A 23,257-nucleotide genomic window follows, 5' to 3' on the forward strand; every position below is an offset into this window, starting at 1 on the left:
TGAGGACTGGAAGACTCCAAAGGAAAGCCTCAGAGTCATCGTGAGAAATCCAGATGGAAGCAGTGAGAAATCTGAGAAGCGCTGAACAGCCCGCAGTTGGGGCAACAATCTCTACTACTGGGTACCGGGGCTGATGTCCGTCACCTGCACGGGGCTCCTGACACCCCTATGCTCTACGATAAGCGAAATACAAACCTAAATGTACCTAAATAAAATAAAAACACGCATCCATGTGCAACCCGTCCAGAAGTCAGGGTGGAAAGCCTCAACAAATGACAGGGTCACAACTCCGAACAAACGTGGGACCACTCACCTACAGTGTGAACTGGCGATGGTGGCACAGCCACCTCGCTCATACAAAATGTACTTCTAGGTAATGTGGGAACACGGAAAACAGAACCTTTCAATCGCTTGCTAAAGTGATCATCTGGGTTTTTAGCAAGACATGGAATAAGCATGAATGCTGAACGGACAATGAGGCGGAATGAGCTTCGGGCTGATCGCCCTCAAATAAAATGAGGAAACGTGAAGCCAGAACTGAAGAGACACTTCCCTGCATACCAACATGGTTTTTCTTTACTGGCATTTATTAATTTACCATATTTTTTTTTCAGGTAATGAAATAGTGTCAAAGTTTGGGTTTACTGATTTCGTATTTTAAAAGTTGCTTAAAAAATGAAGGATCCTTTTTCTGGAAAAGCACTATAATGATATCCATACTTCTGCAGACAATACTGTCCATACTTCTCATTATTGGGTTACGTAAATTTCTGAAATCTTATTACAAAGTCACAACTTACAAAGTTGGTGCAGAGCCATTGTCTGTGAGGATGAGTCTGGGATGTTGCTGAATTGTAATGGGAGAGCTGGAACCTGACCCTGAGCTTGCTGAGGACACGCTAGGTGGGCGCATCTCAGAGAGATAGTCGGGAGCAGAATCCACTTGGAGGGGCAGCTGGTGACTGTGGATGTCGCCAGTGACGGGGGGGTCCATGACACCACAAGTGAGGATGTGTGAGAGGCTGCAGTCATCACAAGCACATCTGAGTGGGAATGAAGGACAGTTACCCAGAGAGCCAGGAGAGAAGGTCAGACCACACTCTGTCAGGGTCAGCGCCTCTGCTGAGGCCGTGGGTCCCACAGGCCCTCTGTGCCCACACGACAGCACAGGCTCACCTTCTCCTGTAGTTGCAGTTGGGGCAGTCGGGCATGCTCAGCCGGGAGGACAACATGTGCCTCATGGCGTCCGTGAAATTGTTCTCACCAGCAACTGCTTTCTTGTTGGTTAGCTGGAGGGAATCATCAAATGAGAGGTTAACTCTGCAAGACATATTCCCCAATCAGGTGGTCCGAGTTTTCAGTAATCACGGTAATATGTATCACGCCCATCTAGAAGCCAGCGGCCACAGCTTCCCAGAATAGGAAAGGGCCACGAAGGGGTGGGGGGAAAGGGGCAGACCTGAAATGTGCAGCAGCCCTTGGCTACAGCTGCACAAAGGCCAGGGAGCAGGAACACCCCCCCCCCGCTGGTGCCTCACCAGCAGACACCAGCCTTGACCCCAAATGGCTGTGTGCTCGGGACTCACTAGGGACCAGGAGCTCAGAACTAAACTGTGGCCCCCAAGGAGCTCAGACCCTGAAAGAGGAAACCATGAGGTGGGAGGTGCTCCAGCCCAGATCTGTGTAGGAGGCCACAAAACAGAAACAGAAAAGCAGCTCAGCAGGGCCGGTGTGTGTGTGTGTGGGGGGGGGGGTGATTCACAGGGGAGGTGGTTCGCTGCTAACTTCATCAGAGGCCAAAAAAAAAAAAAAAGCCTCTGGGTCAGAGGCAGAGCACTGAGCTAAGCATCCAACGAAACACCTCTAGAAGGCCTACTGACCCTGGGCTGAGCAGGAAAGGGGTCTTGGCAGACTGGGAGGAGAGCACCGTGCCCAACAGTGTAGCCTGGAGGCACACAGGCCTGCACACACGGAGCTGTAGCACGAGTGGCACTTGTGACACGTGATGGCAGCTGGCAGGTGGGAGCAAGGCCAGCTGGGGAGGATGCCCACTGCAGGGACAAGGACCAGCAACTGAAGGGGGTGGAGCCAGGAGCTACGTGGAAAGTGGCACCCAAACTTCCAATCAACTAGGCAAGCATCTGGATTTCAGAGAAGCCTGTGGACCAGCTCTGGCAATGGAACGGGTGAGGCTGGAAGGGCCATTTGATAGGACAGAATCCATACAGGAAGGGTAGGGGGGGGCCGGGGGCAGGAGAGCACACTGAGCATGGTGCCCTCTACCCGTGGGGCCCAGAGGAGACCACAGGGGTGAGGACAGGGGGCACCAATGTCTGAAGAGGGCCAAGGGAGAAGAGCTGGCTGGAGAAAAGCAGCAGACGCCAGCATGTGGATGAAAATCAAGGGGAGCAAGCTTCCAAAGTCGAGTGCCCTGAGGACATCATGACAAGCTCCCCCCCCCCCCCCCCCCCCCCTCGCAAGCCTCAGAGGGTGCAGAGGGGCAGGGAATAGCCTGTGGGGAAGCAGGGAGGCAGGGAGCGAGCAGCACCGTCAGCAGCCACACTGAACGTATGGCCCAGGAGTGTGGGAGGCCGGGAAACGGCCTGAGGGGGGTGGGCCCAGTCCCACTCTGTGACCCCACCACCTGCCTAGAGAGCGCAGGGCTAGAGGGGGTCACTTGATAGAGTTTTTCCTTGAGGAATACAGAGGATGCGGAAACAGATAAGGAAAATTAGTTTATCTAGGATTAACAACACTATCTCAGGAGCAGGCAGGGCAGTGTGGCTTTGAAATGGTGGGGTTTCCCGAGCTGCATTCCTGCTCTGGCGTGCAGCCTCCCCACAGCCTTACCTGCTCCTCAATGAATCGCCTTTGTTTGAAAAGCTCCCAGTCCTCTGTCAGCATGCGCTGTTTGGTTTTCATGGTCATCTAGTAAGGAGATGCAAACAAAAAACCTCAGTACCACCAAGAGTCACCCAGGCATCTGCGAGGCGAGATCTCAGATCTGGTGCACGTGACAAACCACCTACAGAGGCTCCACCTCTTTCACGTGCTCTTCTTACGTGGGAAACACGGAGGAACTCACATTAAAAAAAGAAATTAAGATGTCAGAGCTGAATCTGTCACTGCAGTAGTGAACACTCATCCTTTACCGAAAGCCTCTTGTTATGTGCCCTGCCTGAACTAGAGATCCAGAAATGGAGATGACCCAGCCTGCCCGTGATGAGCCTGCGGACAGGACACCGGTGTCACAAAGGGGCGAATTTGGTACAACTGCACTCACACGAGGCCCCTGGAGGAGTCAAATCCACAGAACAGAAGGTAGACGGGGGCACCAGGGGCTGGGAGGGGTGGGGGGAAGGGAGGGCTGTTGTACAATGGGACAGGGTGTCCTTCAGGAAAGGTGGAGACGTTCTACAGGCAGAGGCTGGGGACGCTCACAACCATGGGAATGTACTTACTGCCACTGAACTGGACACTTCACAGTGGTTAAAACTGTAGATTTTATGTTACGTGTATTTTACCACAATTAGAAAAGAAGCCCAATTGAGGGGGACAGGGAATAAAGAATGGGCTCAAAGGTACAGTTTTAGTGGGCGGGGGGAGGCTATGAAACAATGAAGTCTTGATGTTTATCTAAATGCATTCTTCTAATTATTAAAAACTTAAGAATAACCACTAAAAACAAAGATGTGGGATTTGTATCTTCCAAATTATCAGAACAAAGAAAAGGGGGGGGGGACATATTTAATCCCATAGACAAGAAAATACTACCAATAAACCCTCCAAAACAAAACAAAAGTAATTTCAAAAAATAAATTCATGCTTTTGGAAAAAACATTTTTAATCATTTAAACCATAAGAGAAGAAATCAAAGTTGAAAGTACAGTCCACAGAAATAACTGACAATGAAAGCCCCACAAATCTGATTATGTAAGATGTGCCCAACATGTAGAAGAAAATGTACCGGTTTAGATGCATTTCTGAGAGAACAAAACAGAACAAAAGACTGAAAAGTATGTGTTCAACCTAACAAGCTAAAGGAACAAAATAAAAATGAGAAACAAACCCATAAGGCAGGAAGAAATTAAAGGTAAAAGCAGAAATTATCAGGAAAATGAAGAAGCAAATGTGATCAATAAACACGGAAACACTGTTCTCCAAATTCCCTCGCAGGCTGACCAAGGGAAGAAAAGGCCCCACAGTTAAAGTGGGCCTGAGAAAGGGCACACACAGGTGGGGGGGCAGGAGGAAGTAACTGTACAAGGTAGACGTTCACATCCAAAGAAAAGCTGTGAGCAGGTGGCTCATGGGCTGTTCCGCTGTGCCTGCACAGTGTTTTTTTTTTTTTTTTTTTTCAACGTTTATTTTTTATTTTTGGGGGGATAGAGAGAGACAGAGCATGAATGGGGGAGGGGCAGAGAGAGAGGGAGACACAGAATCGGAAACAGGCTCCAGGCTCCGAGCCATCAGCCCAGAACCTGACGCGGGGCTCGAACTCCCGGACCGCGAGATCGTGACCTGGCTGAAGTCGGACGCTTAACCGACTGCGCCACCCAGGCGCCCCTGCACAGTGCTTTTTAAAAAGCTGAGTCAACATTAGAAAGCTCTTGACATTCCACCTAAGGGCCAGACTTCTCTGGACGTCTTCACAGCTCTGAGGCACCTGCCCTTTGCCGCCCTCCTGGCCGAGGGTATGGTGTTTCCTTTGGTACAGATGGTGCTCTCCATGCCAAGTGTGCCAGGGAGGCAGGCTGGGGGGGGGGGGGGGGGGGGCGTGGGCAGCAGCTCTCCCACAGCCTCCCCTCTGAGCACAAGCTTGTAATCCCTTGTCTAAACGATGCAGACAACTTCCTAGGTGAACATCAATTTGTGGAGCTGACTCATGAAGCAAAAACCCCAGAACAGATGACAAAGTAAAATGTAAACTGAAAAGGCAGCATGAGGTCTATAATCCTCGCTCCTCCTCCCTGCAAAACAAATCATGCCCCAGGTTTTAGGGTGTATTCCCTCAAATCCTTTATGGAAAAACAAATTTTTTTTAACTGGATGCTGCTAAAAACATCATGGAAAGTTTCTCAATTCATTCTACGAGACTAGCATAACCTTTATGCAAAACAGAGAAGGCCTCAAAGACAAAGAGTCAATGATACCTCAGAATACAGACACCAAAATCCTAGTATCAGCTACTTAAATCTAGTTATGGGTTGGGGCGCCTGGGTGGCGCAGTCGGTTAAGCGTCCGACTTCAGCCAGGTCACGATCTCGTGGTCCGTGAGTTCGAGCCCCGCGTCGGGCTCTGGGCTGATGGCTCAGAGCCTGGAGCCTGTTTCCAATTCTGTGTCTCCCTCTCTCTCTGCCCCTCCCCCGTTCATGCTCTGTCTCTCTCTGTCCCAAAAATAAATAAACGTTGAAAAAAAAAATTTATAAAAAAAAAATCTAGTTATGGGTTAACAGAGAATACACCATAATCTAGTAAGACGTTAATTCCAGGGATGCAAACATGTCTCAAAATTAGGAAACCTAATCTCTCACTTCATATAGAAAAATACATAAAAGAAAAAACCATACAATCAAATTCAGTATCTATTTCTGCTTTTTACAAAAATCGTAACTTTAATAAGCTAGAAAAGGGAGCCTTGGGGCGCCTGGGTGGCGCAGTCGGTTAAGCGTCCGACTTCGGCTCAGGTCACGATCTCGCGGTCCGGGAGTTCGAGCCCCGCGTCGGGCTCTGGGCTGATGGCTCAGAGCCTGGAGCCTGTTTCCGATTCTGTGTCTCCCTCTCTCTCTGCCCCTCCCCCGTTCATGCTCTGTCTCTCTCTGTCCCCCCCCCCCCCAAAAAAAAAAAAAAAGTTGAAAAGGGAGCCTTCCTTAATTTGCCAAGAACTATCATCAGTAAGCGAGGCAAGCACGTGACCTAACGGGAAGCCAGAGCAGAGCACAGCGCCAACAGCAGTGGCCGACAGCAGTACGCATTTCGTGCTGTGCCGAAGGCTTTAACCGAAGCCAAACAAACCAGTTCAAGTGCCAGAGAGGGTAAGACAAAACATTATTGTAGGGGTCACGGTCTCCTAGAAAATTCGAGGCAGCCAACTCAGAAACTCCTGGAGAGTAAGGGCACTGGGTGGAGTGCCAACAGCGTGACAGTGCGGCCCCAACACCCGAAGCCCCCAGGTATAAACTTGGTAGGAAACAAACGGTAAAATCAGAACACAGAATACAAAAAAAAAAAAAAAAAAAAAAAAAAAAAAACCTAAAAAGAGAATATATACCATCTTATTGAATGGGAAGATTCAATATCGGTGCCAGTCCTCCCTTTACGTGACATACGTCTGCTGTTTTTAGGAAAAACCTTTTTCTCACAAGTAGCTATCACTATTGCACATTTAAAGACGATTTTAAAGGAGCTACACATTAGGAAAGGTAGTAATTTCTGTATTTTAGTACAGAACTCGGCACACACTCAATAGAACTACTCTTTTGACCCTCTCCTCACATCCTCTGTGATTAACTTTTCCGAACATTTGGGTACCTGCAGGCTTATGTATGTGTCAAATAACAAATAAAGGATACGTTTTAAAAGGCAAGCAAAAACAAGTGATTTAAAGCTGTCAGCCGTCTCCCACGTCCATGCTTACTTGTGAATACTCAATTATTTTACAGATGTTTTGAAACCTTGAAATTACTACATAATTCCTAAGCTACTACTCGATTAGAAGTGACTGATGTCCATTCCAAGGGTTCTAGAAAGACTGGTACCTTCCAGATGCTAAAATTACTCAGTTTCCCTAATTTGTACTAATGGCATCATGGTTTCTTGATAGGTGAGTGAAAATAAATTTTTGGTTGCTTTAGTAAAGAGGATGTCTTTTCTTTGTGGGGAAAAAAAGGGAAAATACCTTTTTTTCCTTTTTCTTATTGTGGTAAAATACACATAACATAAAACTTGCCATCTTAACCATTTTTAAGTGTACAGTTCAGTGGTATTAAGTACATTCACATCATCGTACAAACATCCCTACCATCCATTCCCAGAACTTTCTCATCCTCCTCAAATGACACTCTGTCCCCATTAGTAATAACTTCCCGTTCTCCCCTGCCCCCCCCCCCACTTCCCCGGCTCTGGTCCCCATGAATTACACTTTCTGTCCCTAAGAAACTATGGTAGAGACCTCATATAAGTGGAGTTCTACCATATTTATTCTTTTGTGTCTGCTGTATTTCACTTGGAGTCCTATTTTCATTCATATTTTTGGTCTTCCATTTAGGTCCTTGATCTACCGAGTTAATTTTTGCATATGGTGTGAGGTAAGGTTCCAATATCATTCTTCTGCGTATGGGTAAGTTTTGAAATCACAAAGTGTGAGTCCTCCAGTTTTGTTGTTCTTTTTCAAGATTGTTCTGGATACTCTGGGTCTCCTGAGATTGCATATGAATTTTAAGATGGGTTTTTCGGGGCGCCTGGGTGGCGCAGTCGGTTGAGCGTCCGACTTCAGCCAGGTCACGATCTCGCGGTCCGTGAGTTCGAGCCCCGCATCAGGCTCTGGGCTGATGGCTCGGAGCCTGGAGCCTGTTTCCGATTCTGTGTCTCCCTCTCTTTCTGCCCCTCCCCCGTTCATGCTCTGTCTCTCTCTGTCCCAAAAATAAATAAACGTTGAAAAAAAATTATAAAAAAAAAAATTACTTTAAGATAGGTTTTTCTTTTTTCTTAATGTTTATTTTTGTGAGGGAGGGCTGCAGAGAGAGAGGGGGACAGAGAATCCCAACCAGGCTCTGTACTGACAGCTGCGAGCCCAATGTGGGGCTCAAACTCATGAACCGCAAGATCATGACCTGAGCTGAAAGACAGACACTCAACTGACTAAGCCACCTAGGTGCCACAAGATGTATTTTTCTATTTCTACAAAAACAACTTTACGATTTTGACAGGGATAGCACAGAGTGTGTAGACCACTTTAGCTAATACAGACATTTTAACATTAAGTCTTCCAACGAACATGGCATGTACTTCCCTTTATGTCTTTGTTAATTTCTTTCAGAAAGTTTAATGGTTTTCACTGTATAAACCTTCCACCTCCTTGAGTGAATTAATTTATAAGTATTCTACTCATTTTGATAGTGTTGTAAATGGGATTTTTTATAATTTCCTTTGCATATTATTTGTTAACGTACAGAAATATAACTTTTTGTGCACTGACTTTGTTCTTGATGCTTTGCTGAATTCATTTATTAGTTCTAGTATTTTTTTTTTTTTTACAGTCTTTAGGATTTTCTACACATAAGATCATATCATCCACAGAGATAATTTACCTTCTCCCATCCCAATTTGGATGCCTTTTATTTTTCTTGCCTAATTGCTCTGACCGGAACTTCTAGTATCATGTTGAATAGAAGCAAAGAAACCAAGCAACCTTGCTTTATTCCTCATCTTAGAGGAAATGCTTTCAGTCTTTCACCACTGAGTATGATGGTTCCCATGGATTTTCACACATGGCTTTCTTATGTGGAGGTAGTTCCCTTCTGTACCTAGTTTGTTGAGTGTTTTATCATGAAAGAGGGTTAAATACTGTCAAATGATTTTTGTGCATCGACTGAGACTATCATTTTTTTTTTTTTAACCCCCTCCACTCTGTTGATGTAGTCTATTACACTGATCAATTTTCACATGTTGACCCTCCTTCCATTCCAAGAATAAGTCCCACTTGGTCATGGTGTAAAGTTCTTTCAATATATTTATGAATTCTGTTTGCTTGTTTTGTTGAGAATTTTGCTCCAATGTTCTTAAGGGATGCTGGCCTGTAGTTTTGTTGTTTTTACAGTGTCTGTGGGGCTTTAGTATCAGGGTAATGCTAGCCTCGCAGGATGAGTTGGCGAGCTTCTCTCCTCTTCAATTTTTTGGAAGGACTGATGTTAATTCTTCTTTAAATATTTGACAGAATTCACCTGCAAAGCCGACAGGTCCTGGGCTTTCCTCTGCTGGGAGATTTTTGATTAGTGATTCAGTCTCCATACCAGCTGTAGGTCTATTCAGACTTCCTGTGTCCCTGTGACTTAGTCTCAGCAGGTTCTGTGTTTCCAGGAATTTGTTCGTTTCATCTAAAGGGATCTGATTTGTTGGTGTTCTGTTCTGATACTGTTCACAGTACTCTTTTACCATTCTTCTTATTTCTGTAGAATCAGTAATAATGTTCCCACTTCGTTTCTGATTTTAGTAATTGAGCCTTCTCTCTTTTTTTTCTTAGTCTATATAGCTAAAGATTTGACAACTTTGATGATCTTAAAGAACAAACGTCTGGTTTCACTGTTTCTTCTACTCTGTATTTTATCTGCTGAAATCTTTATTGTTTCTCTCCTTCTGCCAGCTTTGGGTTTAGTTTGTCTTTTTCCCTAGATCCTTAAGTTGCCAAGTTAGGTTGCTGATTTAAGATCTTTCCTACTTTTTACTGTAAGCATTTAGAGCTGTGAGAACATGTACTTTTATTTATTTTTTTTAATGTTTATTTATTTTTGAGAGAGAGAGAGAGAGAGAGAGAGACAGCGCAAGTGAGAGCAGGGGAGGGGCAGAGAGAGAGAGGAAGAGAGAATCCCAAGCACACTCTGTGCTGTCAACATAGAACCTGTCACGGGACTCGAACTTGTGAACTGCAATACTTAACCAACTGAGTCACCCAGGTGCCCCAGAACATGACTTTTAAAGAAATAAATTTAATTTCAGGTTTACTTTTTAAAGTTAAGACTGTACTTTCCTTCCTAGAGAAAATAACCATATTGTTGTTTTTACATACACTCCACTTTCATCAGAATAGCAGTGAGAATACTATACATTACATTCCTAAATAGACATTTAATTTCAGGGACAGATCCATAAGAAAATTACTATTCCCAAAGGTTTTCTCCTTTGGGAGAAAGTCTCAGTCTTTCCTTTTTTCTAAGAGTTGTCCTGAGGCATTTATGTGTTTAGTCACAGTTTAACTGGAGAAATGAAGAAAGAATTTCTAAAACCAGAACTGCATTTATATTCATCCTACCTATAACATGGAAAGAGAAAGCATCCACGGGGTCTGCGGGAGGGCAGATCCAAACCCCAGAGTCTCAAAAGTAAAACAGAGCTCTGTCAGTGCTCCCTTATCACTCCTTACATCCTGTTATCTTGGAAAGGGCGGTTTTGAATTCCTCCTCCTCTATCCACCCTCCTGCAGTTTTAGAAAGGCGGGCAGGCAGGCTGGGGTGCCCTCTGGAACTCCCACACTCTGGCCTCCTAAGAGGCTCCTGCTGACCAGTTGCACCTGCCCTCAGGCCCCCATCTCCAAGAGGAGGGCCCTGCCTTCTTGGTCCTCCTCCGTCCCTGTCAGCACCTGCCAAGTACAATCAACTATGTTCTGTCTGCGCTCCTTTTCTAGATGGTGAGAGACCGAGAATGGGCTCTGAATGGCAGAGCGTTCAGGAAGTGGTTCCTGAAATTACAAGGCTCAGGAGCTCCCAAGGGCCTCATAGACTCTTGAGGGGACACTGAACCAGGTGGCGGCCCACGCAGGTGACGGTGGGTGTAGCCAGGCCAACAGTGACCTGATTAACAGCTGCTGCCACCCTCAGGCACAACTGAATGAAGACCCCTGTGGCACCGCAGAATCTCTGCTCCCTTTGGAAAGTCAGTGGCCAGAATCCCCAACCTGCACCTACCTCCCCATTCCCTGGTCACCCTGGCACACGTGCCTGGCCCACAACATCTCCTGGCAGCACGCACTCACCTGCTCATCGACATAGGCGTCGATCCTCTGCTGGCACTCCAGCCACTCCTCAGCCACCCTGCGCAACTCCTCCTCGGAGCGCTGGTACCGTTGCAGCAGGGTGCTGTACGTGTCCTCGTTGCACGTGTCGTGTGTTGTGGTCCCCAGCCTAGGGAGAGAGGCATCTCAGCAAAGGAAAGGGGTCCAAAGGCTCCAGGCCAGAGACGGGAGTTTTGCTTCCGTCACCTCCTCTCCCGATGTGACAAGTGGGACACCGCTAAGCACTGCACCAGGCTGCTGTGAGGCACCCAGAACAGAATCTGGAATCAAGGAGAAGCTCAAAGAAGAGCTCAAAAAAAAAAAAAAACAAAAAAACAAAAAAAAAAAAAACCAAACAACACTCTTCTAAAAGACCAAGATTCTGAGGCTGCTCTGGGCTCTGCACAGTGACTGGGTGGGCCCGGGGCCTGAGAACACAGCCCTCTGGCTGGCTGTTCATCAGTCCCAGAGCAGCCGCTTTCTCTCCCATTCCTGCTTCCACAGCCTTGCTCATCACAGACAGATTCCCATGCTTCACACAAAGCCCATCTTCTATGTAACGTCATCCTGCCTCTCTTGTACCACTTGGAAAACGGGGATGTTAAGGGAGACCGGTATCTGCCCGGCACACATTTTTCTTTCCCCTTCTACCAGAAGTGAGAACTGCTCTCCTCCTATACCATGATACAGGTTCCATTTTGAGCCAATGGAGAGCAAAGCAGTCAGGGGTCCCGGGACATCTTTGGTGGGGTAATCGGAGCACAATGTGTAGGCACAGAGCTGGACTGGAATCCAGAGAGAAAACGAAGAATGTCCTCATGGCGCATGGCATCAGTGGCTGAACACACGGGTCACTATCTAAATACTCACTTTGTAAATGCATGATAACACCATGGAAAGATACTCACGGTAACCTTGATTACAAATACCATGCATGTGAAAAAAATAAGTGATAAGGAGAACGAAATGAAGTCACTTTTGGTAAGTTTATTCACAAACCTAATTAAACATTTCCCGAACAATTAATATTATATATTTAAAATAAAATCCAGTTGGGCAATTGCTGCTAATACCCATAACAACAAATAAGCAGACAGTGAGGCTCCTGGTCTTGCCACAGGAAAGGAAACAGGTCTGATGAAGCTTCTGGATCCAGCACCAGCTCTCCGGCAGCACAGACAGAAAGCCTGTGCGGTGCCCTGTGAGCACGCAGGCTGCGGGGTCCACACTCTGGGCATCTCTGAAGGGTCAAGGGCTCAGGTTCTTCAACAGATAAATTACAAGGGACAGGATGGGTGGGGTGGGGACCGGGAGGTTAAAGAATTACCAAAGACATGGGGAAAAGAAGGGGTGGGGAATTGTTAGTTAACCATGATGGAGTCTCCGGGGTGATGAAAAAGTTCTGGAAATAGATACTGGTGATGGTTGCCCAATACTGTGAACGTAATTAATCCAAATGAATTGTCCACTTAAATGTGGCTAAAATGGCAAGTCTTATGTCGTACATACTTTACCACAATTTTTAATAGCTGACGATGTAATATACCAACAGCCATTGAACTGTATACTTTAAATGAGTGAATTGTATGGCATGTAAATTGTATCTCAGCAAAGCTGTTCAAAAAAAAAAAAAAGGAGAGAAATAACTTTCTTGAACTTAGTCGGTTCCTTTACATGAGGTCAGCCTCGCTTAAATAATTCGTGTTTGAAAAAAACCAGAATACAAAAGATACATCAAACAAAAAACGAGGCAAGACGATGGCGACACACACCTGAGTAATATGAGAAGAAAAAAAAGAAAGAGCAGGACTACCACGGAAGCCAGTTCAGCGGCAGCTCAGGGAGAGGACCCTGTGTCTGGACGGGCCACACAGAGGTACTGACTTCCTGGGGGCTGTGCTCACGGGTGGCCATGGGATGCTCACCTGCCAACAATTCATTTAGCTATACATTTGCTTTGTGTAGTTTTGTCTATCTATGTTTTACTTTATAATAAAGTTAAACACAGGCCCAGAGCCCAGTGTCAATTAAAATGCTCGCAACTACAGATTTTACATGCCACAGCCGTGGTCATTACTTTAGGGGATAGTATTTGTATACAACTCATCCCAAAACTGGTACACATTGTTAAATGGGTATCTATACGCCAGAAGCTCAAACCTGAATTATCCTTGGGTCTGAAAAGGGAGTCTGCCAGGGAGCACAGAAGAGCTTTGGGCATCACCAGTCCTCCTGGGGAACGCTCTCTTGCCTCCTCCCCAGCTCGGTCCCCATCTCTATTTCCCTGGCTCCCACCCTGCTCCCATGAGCAATACTTCAGCCTGACCCCAGAATTAGCATTCAAGACTAAAACACTGCCAGTCTCTGGAGTCTTACCATCATGAGCAATGAGTAAGAAATCTGGAACTAAGGCACAGTTTCGGGACACGTTTCAGGTACTGCTCACTCAGCCCCAGTTTGATGATAAGCCCATCAAACTGACTGGCTCGCCAGAACAAGAAAGTACAAGGTCCTAGAATCTTGCTGTAAGAACCCTCCCCCTTCCCAAAACTCATGTCTTTTCATAAAAAGTGCTTTTGGTGGATCTCAATGTCGTGACTAGGGACAAAACCATGTTTTGCATTTCAAACTCACAATTTTGAGTATTTTCCTCTCTTTCTTCTGTGGGGGGGGGGGGGGGGGGGTCAAAGTTAGGACACTCAGGGATCCATGCCCCCACCACGGAATGTGCCAGATGCTTGCAGAGTGGACACAGAGGGAAAGGGTGGGCGGAGAAGAGGCTGTGGGGAAGGGGAAGGGGATGTCGGCAGGGGTCAGGAGCCAAGCAGAGCATAGGCCACACCCACACAACACTTTGTTCTGATCTCTCTGCCCCCATTACCTTTATCCAACTGCTTTTAGAGTTCTTCTTTCTCTAGAGGTGAGTGTTAAGTGAGAACAGTTATGATCCCTCAGATAGAATTTAGGAATATAGGAAATGAAAACTAGGTTGATACATGGGTTTCAAGAGAAGAAAAAAGTGCTATGTAAGTCAACTACGATAATAATTTATTTACTTAAAAAATAATTTCCCTTTGGGGCTCTTGGGAGGCTTAGTCGGTTAAGCCTCCGACTTTGGCTCAGGTCATGATCTCGTGAATCGTGGGTCCAAGCTGTGCTGACAGCTCAGAGCCTGGAACCTGCTTTAGATTCTGTCTCCATCTCTCTCTGCCCCTTCCCCGCTCACACACTGTCTCTCTCTGTCTCTGTCTCTCTCAAATATAAACAAACATTAAAAAAAAAAATTCCCTTCTTTGTCAATCTGGTCCAAATAAATTTCAGCATGGACATTTAAATAAAGGTGACCGTGGTCCATGCTGTTATTAAGCGTCTAGAGTGTAGGAGTCTGGTCACATGTGGTTAAGTCCATAGAACAAAATCACCACGCTGCAGAACCCAGGAAGCATGCACCTGGCGAGGCAGCACACAGGGAATGCAGACCCAAAGAGGCTCCTCCCAACTGAGCACAGCCACGTGGGAACACACACACACACCCCCAGCCGCATCAACCAGGGCAAATGCCCTGCATACTGCACTTGGCACACCCATCCTGGCACACATGAGGGAGCCCCACGGATACTCTACACCAGTAAGAAGAACCCAAGCCCTGTACAAAGGCACGGAGGGAGCATCTGAGAGACACAAATCCCTGCCTTCAGTGCCCAGGAGCCCCTTGGCATTGTCGGGTCCATGCTGGAGCCCTCCTCTCACCCCCCACACCCTCTCCCCATTCCCCCTGCACACCTGAGTGCCACAGTACGGACTACGTCACAGCCACCGGGCCAAGCCTGAGTCTTGCCAAAGTAAAATCCTATGTCCTTGTCCTTATTTACAAGGAATTTCTGGTGTTAAATCTTTTTTTGCCCCAAGTTTTTATTCAAATTCTAGTTAGTTAACATATACGGTAAAATTGGTTACAGTGTAGAATTTAGTGATCCATCACTTTGCGATGCTAAATCTTAGAGGCATTGTTGCGGAGTTTGTTATTCTAAAGTTTAATTGTATTGCTCTCAGGGTTTTGAGTCTCTGTCCAAACTGTATTTTTCCCTAAGCCCTGCGACTTTTTGGGCAAGAACCTGCACACTGCAGTGGTGTTCAGATGTACACATGCTACACACCACAGGGAAAAGGCCCATGCTGTCACCTCACAGAGACACATGCAGATTAAGACCAGATACCTGATCTGTGACACCAGTGCCGGCAAGTTGCTCTGGAGAAGTGGCTCCGAAAAGACCAGGTTTTCAAACAGATGTTTATTATGCAGCTCCCACGTCACCTGGAACTTTTTCAAGTGTTCGTTTTCCTAGTTAAAATAAATAAATAAACAAACGAAGATGTACTGTGCTGATGAAAACTAAAAACTTCCCAGAAGAATCCGCCCCCGCCATCCTCTACACAGGCCCGAACATCCTGTGGACGAGGGGTCGCTGCTCCCTGTGCACCCAGAGCACAACCTGATGCAGGTATCTGGCCACACGCACACGGGACCCCCATCTCTCCTCCCTTCTAAACCCTTCACACAGAGAAAGGGGGTAAGACACACACAGCTGAAGAAACAACAGAGGGAGAGAGAAACACATGCGTATATTTGATGGTCATTCCGTACAACCGTGCTTCCAAAACGCACTGCAAGCCCTACTCTTCACACAATTTAAGTGCACACAAACCCTCTGATATGACAGGAGAATCATTTTCTTGCCTGTCTTGAGAAATCTCCCATTCTGATAGATGCAAATAATTGCCCCACTAGTGATATGCCGTGAAAAGTCAGGTCTTTCCTTTCCCTAACAAACGCAGCCAAACTCATCAGTTACTTGAGACATCTTTTAAACATTCAGGAGTGTCCTGGCCATCACGGAGGGTGACATCCATTTGCCCTCAACGCAAGGTGACCAGGAGAGACAGCGGCACCTTCCCTAAACGCGGCATTCACTTCTACCGGATCTTGCTACAAGCAAATGCCTGCGTGGGAAGCGATGCTTCCACCAGGAAGCTACAGGCGTGCGCTACCTGCGTCTCACCGTCTCACGTCCACAGGGAGATGCTCCTTCCCTAAGCAACCACCAACTCTGGGCACTGCTCAGCAAGATGCAGCGAACAGTCCATGAGACGAAGTACTCACAGTGAGCACCTTCAGTGGTCTGTTCCACAAGTTAGCCAACGTGAATCAAAGTGATCACACCTGCAGATGTCAGTAAACGTCCACCCAAGAACACTCCATGTTCTGCCCCCTGATAACGGGCTGGCACGGGGGCTGAGAGACTGAATTAAAACCATCGTTTCCTGTTCCCGAGCACAAACACCAGTGAGACAGTGCTCAGCGCACAACAGTGGCACCACCACACTGCAGATGTGTGTGTCCGCTCCACCACCTACAGTGCTCTCCTCATACCCTACAGAGAGAAAGCTGGTTAAGGAACCTGCGATGCTTGCAGAGAACCTCAAACCCCCAGTGTCGTCCATGTTTCCACAGCTTGCTCTCTCTCCCGTAGGTGTGCTTTTTCAACACCTGTATTCAATACAGGAACAGTGGCCCAGGAACCAATAAACTCAGCCCCATTTCTGGAATGAGAAACTGTTACCCCAAAAATGTACTAAGGACATGGCCACAGAGGACATGTCGAACATGCCACGTGTCACGGACCTCAGCAGAGACTACTCTCTGCAGGTGCTGTGCCAGGTACAGGAACACAAAGACCAGAACCGTAGGTCCCTGCTCCCCAGGAGTCACCAGGGGACAGAGTAGTAGGCAGTGATCCGATTCACAATTCGTCTCTACAACAGAGAACGTGTAGGAGCTAAGGCAGCAGCCAGAGCAGTCCCTCAGCCAGCTGAGGGGGGCTCCGGGGAAGACGGAAGACGTGCACTCACAGCTACAGAGGGGGCGGGTGGGAGGGGGGAGCAGTGCCTGTGTGTGAGTGTGGCCGGGACTCGGTGCTGCCTGAGCCAGAGGCGCCGAGAACAAGCTCGCCAATGACTCAGGCTTGGGCTTTTATATCCAGGCTAGTTTTACTTTTCACATTCAACTGCAAGAAGGTTTTGGGATTTGGAAGAAGAAAGAGAAGATATTTAGAATCAAGTTCTGTAACAGACCTTGAGAAATACCAGGATAGGACAGAAGAATCTTGACTTGTGGATAGAAATTCAGATTTCATGATTACTGCAGTCTAGCAAGGCATTTCTTAGTGGGAAGCATAACTTTAGTCCTAATTTTATTTTAATATTTAAAATTGGGGCGCCTGGGTGGCGCAGTCGGTTAAGCGTCCGACTTCAGCCAGGTCACGATCTCGCGGTCCGTGAGTTCGAGCCCCGCGTCAGGCTCTGGGCTGATGGCTCAGAGCCTGGAACCTGTTTCCGATTCTGTGTCTCCCTCTCTCTCTGCCCCTCCCCCGTTCATGCTCTGTCTCTCTCTGTCCCAAAAATAAATAAACGTTGAAAAAAAAATTAAAAAAAAAAAAAAAAAAAAGAAAAAGAAAAAAAAAATAAATAAAATAAACTTTTTCCATCAGGCTCTGTGCTAACAGCTCAGAGCCTGGACCCTGCTTCAGATTCTGTCTCCCTCTCTCTCTCTGCTCCTCCCCCGCTCATGCTCTCTCAAAAATAAATATGTAAAAAATTTTTTAAATAATAAATAAAACAAAAATAAAAGTAAAAATAAAAAATTAAAATAAAATAAAATAAAATAAAATAAAATAAAATAAAATAAAATAAAATAAAAATACATTTTGTTAAATGTGACCCTATCGGGGTACCTGGGCGGCTCAGTCATTTGAGCATCTGACTCTTGATTTCAGCTCAGGTCACAATTCCAGAGTCATGAGATCAAGCCCCTTGTTGGGCTCTACACTGAGTGTGTAACCTGCTTAGGATTCTCTTTCTCTGTTCCTCCCTCAGCCCCTCTGCCCCACTCATGCACTCTCTCTCTCTAAAGATAAAATAAAGTAAAATTTAATTTAATTTAATTAAAAAAAATAAACTATGACCCCATCATCCTCTGATTCTCCAGGGCAGTGTGGAATAAACCCACAAGTACATTTCCCATGAAAGTCATGTTTTTAAAAATTCTTTCTATGTCTAGATGTATGCCATGGGTTCTGCAGAATCAGAAAAACAGGAGATGTTTCCAAGAGAAGCCAGTCGAGTTAGCAGAGAACTTAGCAGGCAGGGTTTGCACAGCAAGCCAATTTGCTGCTTTAAGGAAAATAATTGACCGATTTGTGACCAATCAAAAATCAGAACTTTGGAAAAAAATCAAGCTTTCAAGCAAAAATCAGAACTTTGGAAAATTGTCACTGTGGCCTTGAAGCTTCTCCATTCTGATAAGGATCAGTGGTGACAGTAACAAAGGTCACTTTTTATACTGAATATCATCAGGAAGATGTGCACTAAATTATTCAGTGAACCAGCATTTTCCAAATAACCAATGCATGATGCTAGAAACCCATGCATGGGCACATCCACTCAAAGTGTGGGCTACAATAATGGTTCTGATGTTAACAATACAGTCAGCTCAAGGGTTTCAGAGTCTACACTGCAACTAACCATTAACAGGCTCTGGGGGCATCTGCGTGGTTCAGTCAGTTAAACGTCTGACTTCGGCTCTGGTCACAGTCTTGCGGTTTGTAAGTTTGAGCCTGAGGTGGGTTCACTGCTGGCAGCGTGGAGCCTGCTTCAGATCCTCTGTCCCCCTCTCTATCCCGCTCTCGCTTGTGCGCGTGCTCTCGCTCTCTCTCTCTCCCAAAGATAAACATTTAAGAAGCACTAAGGCACTGTTGTACTCTCCAAGAAAAATGGCTGAAAAGGCTACTAAAATACTCCTCCGTTTTCCAAATACACATCTGTGTGAGGCAGGATTTTCATCAATAACTTCAGCCAAAGCAACCTATGACAACAGCATGAGCGGAGAAGCAACTAGAAGAATCCACGTGTCCTCTGTTTGAGCCAGAAACTATGGAGATTTGCAAAGATGTAAATGACGCCCCTCTTCTTACTAAATATGCTTCAGAAAATAGTTCTTTTTGGGGCGCCTGGGTGGCTGAGTCAGTTAAGTGTCCGACTTCGGCTCAGGTAGTGATCTTGCGGTTTGTGAGTTCCAGCCCCACGTCAGGCTCTGTGTTGACAGCTTGGAGCCTGAAGCCTGCTTCAGATTCTGTGTCTCCCTTTCTCTCTGCCCCTCTTCCATTCATGCTCTGTCTCTCTCAAAAATAAACATTAGGAAGGAAGGAAGGAAGGAAGGAAGGAAGGAAGGAAAGAAAGAAAGAAAGAAAGAAAGAAAGAAAGAAAGAAAGAAAGAAAAAGAAAGAAAATAGTTTTTATTTTAAAATGTGCTATTTATGTTATGTAATGGGGCTCATCCCAAAAGTGCTTTAATAGTTTTAAATTTGTTTTAATTTCAATACAGCAAATATTAACAGATAAAATATACAAAGACAGAAAAGCCCTTTGGAGTCCTCAGTTTTTAAGTTTAAAGGGCCCCAAGTCCAAAAATGTTGAGAACTGCTGCCTTCAGACACTAACTTTAACTCAATCTTAACTCAGCTGTGTCAATTTCTTATCCTGCAAAGATCACCGGCTGGGCCTGGAAGGATATTGTTACAACTGTGTGAACCTTGTTGGATCCTGATTTGAATGCTCCAACCATAAAAGAGGTTCTGGAGGTAAGTGAGAATTTTTATACAGACTGGGTGTGAGTCAGTGATAAGAAGTCATAGTCAGCTTTTGTGACACGACAAGGTTACTGTGGTTACCTGGGATGACGCCAAGCCCACTACGTGCACGTTGCTTGATTTACTGACATGACAGCCTCCATCACCATAAAGTGACCTGTGGGCTTGGGAGTTGCAATACCCCACCGACAGCACTTGTTGAGACCACAGGCCGAGGAGGCAGTTGGTTCACAGTTACACACTTTTGGGGGAGGCTGTACTTCACCTCTGCCCACCCCAAGATCATAACAGGCATACGCCCTTGCCGTCCCTCCAGTCTGAGGGCCTCTCCTTCGCTCTCACAGGGAGGTGGTGGCCATTTGCAGGCCCAGCACTGCGTGCCGATGCCACCCGGGGTTGGACCTAGGCTGTACATCCTGTCTTCCGGGATTATAAATCCTTGGAGTGAATGGTGGCTTTGGGGCACACAAGTTACTCAGAATTCCAGCTGCCGATGTGTTTTTCACCCCTAAGGCTTCTTGCCTCTCATGCCACCTCAGCAATGTGTTGTAAAAGCTCATATCTTGTTTTAGTTTCTGTCATCCAGTAATTCAGTTGTTTCCCTTGAAGGAAGGAAGTGTTCAAGGTATCTCGTCTGCTGTACCACTGGAAACCAAAGAGAGTATCTCCATGTGCAACCAAAGTGACATAAATCACCGACCAAACAACTACATTTTGTTCTTCATGCTTACGAATTTTTTTCCAAACCACAAGAAAATATTTCTATGTAAATTTCTAGGAATTTGCTCCAAGAAGCAAGCAGGGTCCAAATCAATCTGTTTGGTTCCAGAGCCATATTCCACTCTAACTGCCTGAGGAGGGCCTGGACTTAAAGCACCAGCTCGGGCACTGGGGTAGCACTCTTCACTGCTATGCATGAAGTTCAGACAGCCAGGAGACACTCTTAACTTCGGCTGTCCCCTCTCACAGCAGACTCAGGAAGGTCTCAAGGTTGTGGTCACAGAGGAGACGGCACTAGATGTGAACTTCTGACTTACTTTCAGTAAGTTGAGGCAGAAGAGGAATGGTTGCATGAGACGCACCAGGAAGGAGTGAGGTGTCAGAGGCGAGCCTGGCCCCGCTCGGGGCGCTGGCATCCAGTTGCAGAATCGCATCTTGAAGCAGAGACTCTGCCCCTCCCACTCAGCAGTCCTTTTCTCACAACACAAGCTCTCCTCGAAGATGCAGGGAGTCACTTGCAGGAATGGCAAGGTCTACCACAGGAATGCTTGAGGAAGTCCGTGAACCCCCTGAAATTACTTGCCAAATTGCGTGCCTGTAAATTTCTCTAGCAGGAAGCTCTATCAACTTTAGAGTCACGTAAAGACCATTACATTTAAAACTTTAGGGATTACTGATTACTATACTTGTTTCAAAATGTAGTTTTACCCATGAGAAAGTACTCAAAACTAGCCCAATGAAGTATCATTTAAATTTTCTTCTAATGTTTATTACTTTGAGAGAGAGAGAGCGTGAGCAGGGGAGGGACAGAGAGGGAGACACAGAATCCGAAACAGGCTCCAGGCCCTGAGCTGTCAGCACAGAGCCCGACGCGGAGCTGGAACTCACGAACCATGAGATCGTGACCTGAGCCGAAGTCGGATGCTTAACTGACTGAGCCACCCAGGCGCCCCTGAAGTATCATTTAATAATAAAATTTAGGTGATGAGCAACAGCTCCACAGACTATCAGCAAATTGCTATTTCTGTAACAGTCCAGAAAGCATGAATGGCTGGTCTCTTGGGTACCATGGTCTCCTTCCAACTGGCAGCTGCGCTGACTGCCAGAGCTGACCGAAGGCACTCATCTCCAGCTTAGCTGGTTTCCAGTAACTGTACTTCCACTATGTGCCTCTTTCTACCCACCTGTGCTAACTTACCTTTGTGAAGTGGTCAGAAAGGACACTCCTTTGTTAGCACTACCAGACAGGGATGCGGGGCGGGGTGGTGTTCTCACTTGTTTCTGTGAACCCATCCTTAACCCAGGGTTGGACTGGGCAATCAATGACCGAAAGCCACAGGGCTGTCAGCAAGTGCCCTCTACAGGACTCATGCTCTGCGTGTGCACACTGACAGCAGAGTTAACAACTCAAGACAGAAGCCATCTCTCTCTTTTCCGTTAATGCACACACACTGGTCCTAACCTCATATGGTCCCCATCGCTCCCTCCCTAGGCCTCAAGGCCTCCAAAGAGCATTCCTGTGATGTGTCGCCCGGATATCAATTCACACAACACTTTTATCCCACGGCAAAGTCCAGAGAGAAGAGAAAAGGGAGAGGAATCAGGTTCTCTCCTACATGCCTGAACACCGCCAAGCAGGAGCCCGTGACGGTGCACGCGATCAACACACAAGCCTCACAGCTTCACACGACCACAGCCCTTCTCCACAGCTCTCCCCAGCAGAACCAGAGAAAGGCAGCTTTCCCTCTTACCAGCGTGCCAAGGAAGGTGCTGATTGTGCGTGCCGCCTGGCAGAGGGCACCGTACTCTTCGAGAAGGAGGGAGATGAACTGGTGTGCCTGTGGAGGGCCCTGCAGGGCAGACGGGGCTTTCACTTTGGATGCAGCCGACAGCTGCCGGAGGAGTCGGACCTTCATCTCCAGCACATACTCTCTGGCCTGTTGTTCCAACCGCTGGTACAGCTGGTAAGGGTCCCTCTCACAGAGCCTGCGCAGAGAAGAGAGAGTCACCACTCACCGTATCCCATCCCACAAGGCCCTCCTTGGAACTGTTCTACCAGCAACGTCCCGGAGCCTTTGCACAGGCACCCGCCCGACGACAGAAACAGCAGCCATCTTCTCAACCACCTGTGAGAGGGGCCATCACCCCACTCAACAGAGAGGAACCCAGGCACAGAAAGCATCGAGAACTCCAAAGTCACCAGCTAATGGACCAAAAAAACCCCCAGTATTTACTCAGAGCTTACCCTGCACTAGCACTGGCTCGCACATGTACTGACTCAGCTGATCACTGAGTTCATCCCTCAGCCAAACACAGAAGTCCACACGGGCTGGGTAGAAGGCTGGAACTCACAGAACCAGCAGGTGGCAGTGCTTACACACGGGCACCGCAGCAGCTGTCTTGGGAGGGATGTGCTTTCTCAACCACAAGACTATCTAAAAACACAGGAGACTGAAGACAATTAATTTTCAGTGCCCGTATGTTAGGTGAAAAGCGACGATCCCAGCAGAAGTGATATCTGGCTTGGAGGACTAATGCAGACTATTCTGTCCTTTCTATGAATTCGGTATACAATCCAAATGGGCTTATTATTTTTATAATCAGAGGACACTGTCGAAACAATACATCCCTTTTTAAATTATCCCACCAAAAAACCCAAAGAAGCATATAAAATAAAATCTCTAAAATGAGGAGCAGGGAAAAAATTAATAAGGGCCTTTCCACTGGGCCACAATAGCAGTTAACATTTTTATGAACTTCTTTCCTAACTTGTAGATAATCTACTTGTAAAGTGGCCGTTCCTCTTAAGTATGAGCTTCTGAGGAGCCTGCAGACAGAAACCCAGGATCACTGGGGTGACGACAGTATCTGTCTGTGACCCGCCACCAGGAAGAAGCACTCTGAGGCCAGTGCTTCATTAGACACAAGTTGTAAAATGTATTAGGCCACAGTTCCTGGACTTTACATAATGGATCCTTTCACCGTCTGGGCACCACGTTTGGTCAAGAGGGAAGAATGTAGTAAGTTGCCATCTATTTCAGTTTTAAATTAGCGCACCACCTGAGTT

General features: G+C 46.6%; 1 protein-coding gene across 10 annotated transcripts in view; it reads right to left on the bottom strand.

The window, feature by feature from the left end:
- The window catches only part of FAM193A (family with sequence similarity 193 member A), a 169,950-nt gene that overhangs the window by 47,335 nt on the left and 99,358 nt on the right, over positions 1-23,257 (bottom strand). For all 10 annotated transcript variants that reach the window (XR_007149710.1, XR_007149709.1, XM_047847169.1 and 7 more), the window contains 6 exons: positions 21,942-22,176; positions 14,983-15,107; positions 10,748-10,895; positions 2,851-2,928; positions 1,177-1,289; positions 801-1,043 (listed from right to left, as the gene is read on the bottom strand). Coding sequence is in view for 8 of the 10 variants with exons in the window: in XM_047847169.1 (XP_047703125.1) it covers positions 801-1,043; positions 1,177-1,289; positions 2,851-2,928; positions 10,748-10,895; positions 14,983-15,107; positions 21,942-22,176 (942 nt within the window). In the remaining 2 variants the exon portion in view is untranslated. The remainder of the gene's footprint in view (positions 1-800; positions 1,044-1,176; positions 1,290-2,850; positions 2,929-10,747; positions 10,896-14,982; positions 15,108-21,941; positions 22,177-23,257) is intronic.

This window comes from Prionailurus viverrinus, unplaced genomic scaffold (genome assembly GCF_022837055.1).
Source record: "Prionailurus viverrinus isolate Anna unplaced genomic scaffold, UM_Priviv_1.0 scaffold_45, whole genome shotgun sequence".
In the NCBI taxonomy this organism is placed as follows: Eukaryota; Metazoa; Chordata; class Mammalia; order Carnivora; family Felidae; genus Prionailurus; species Prionailurus viverrinus.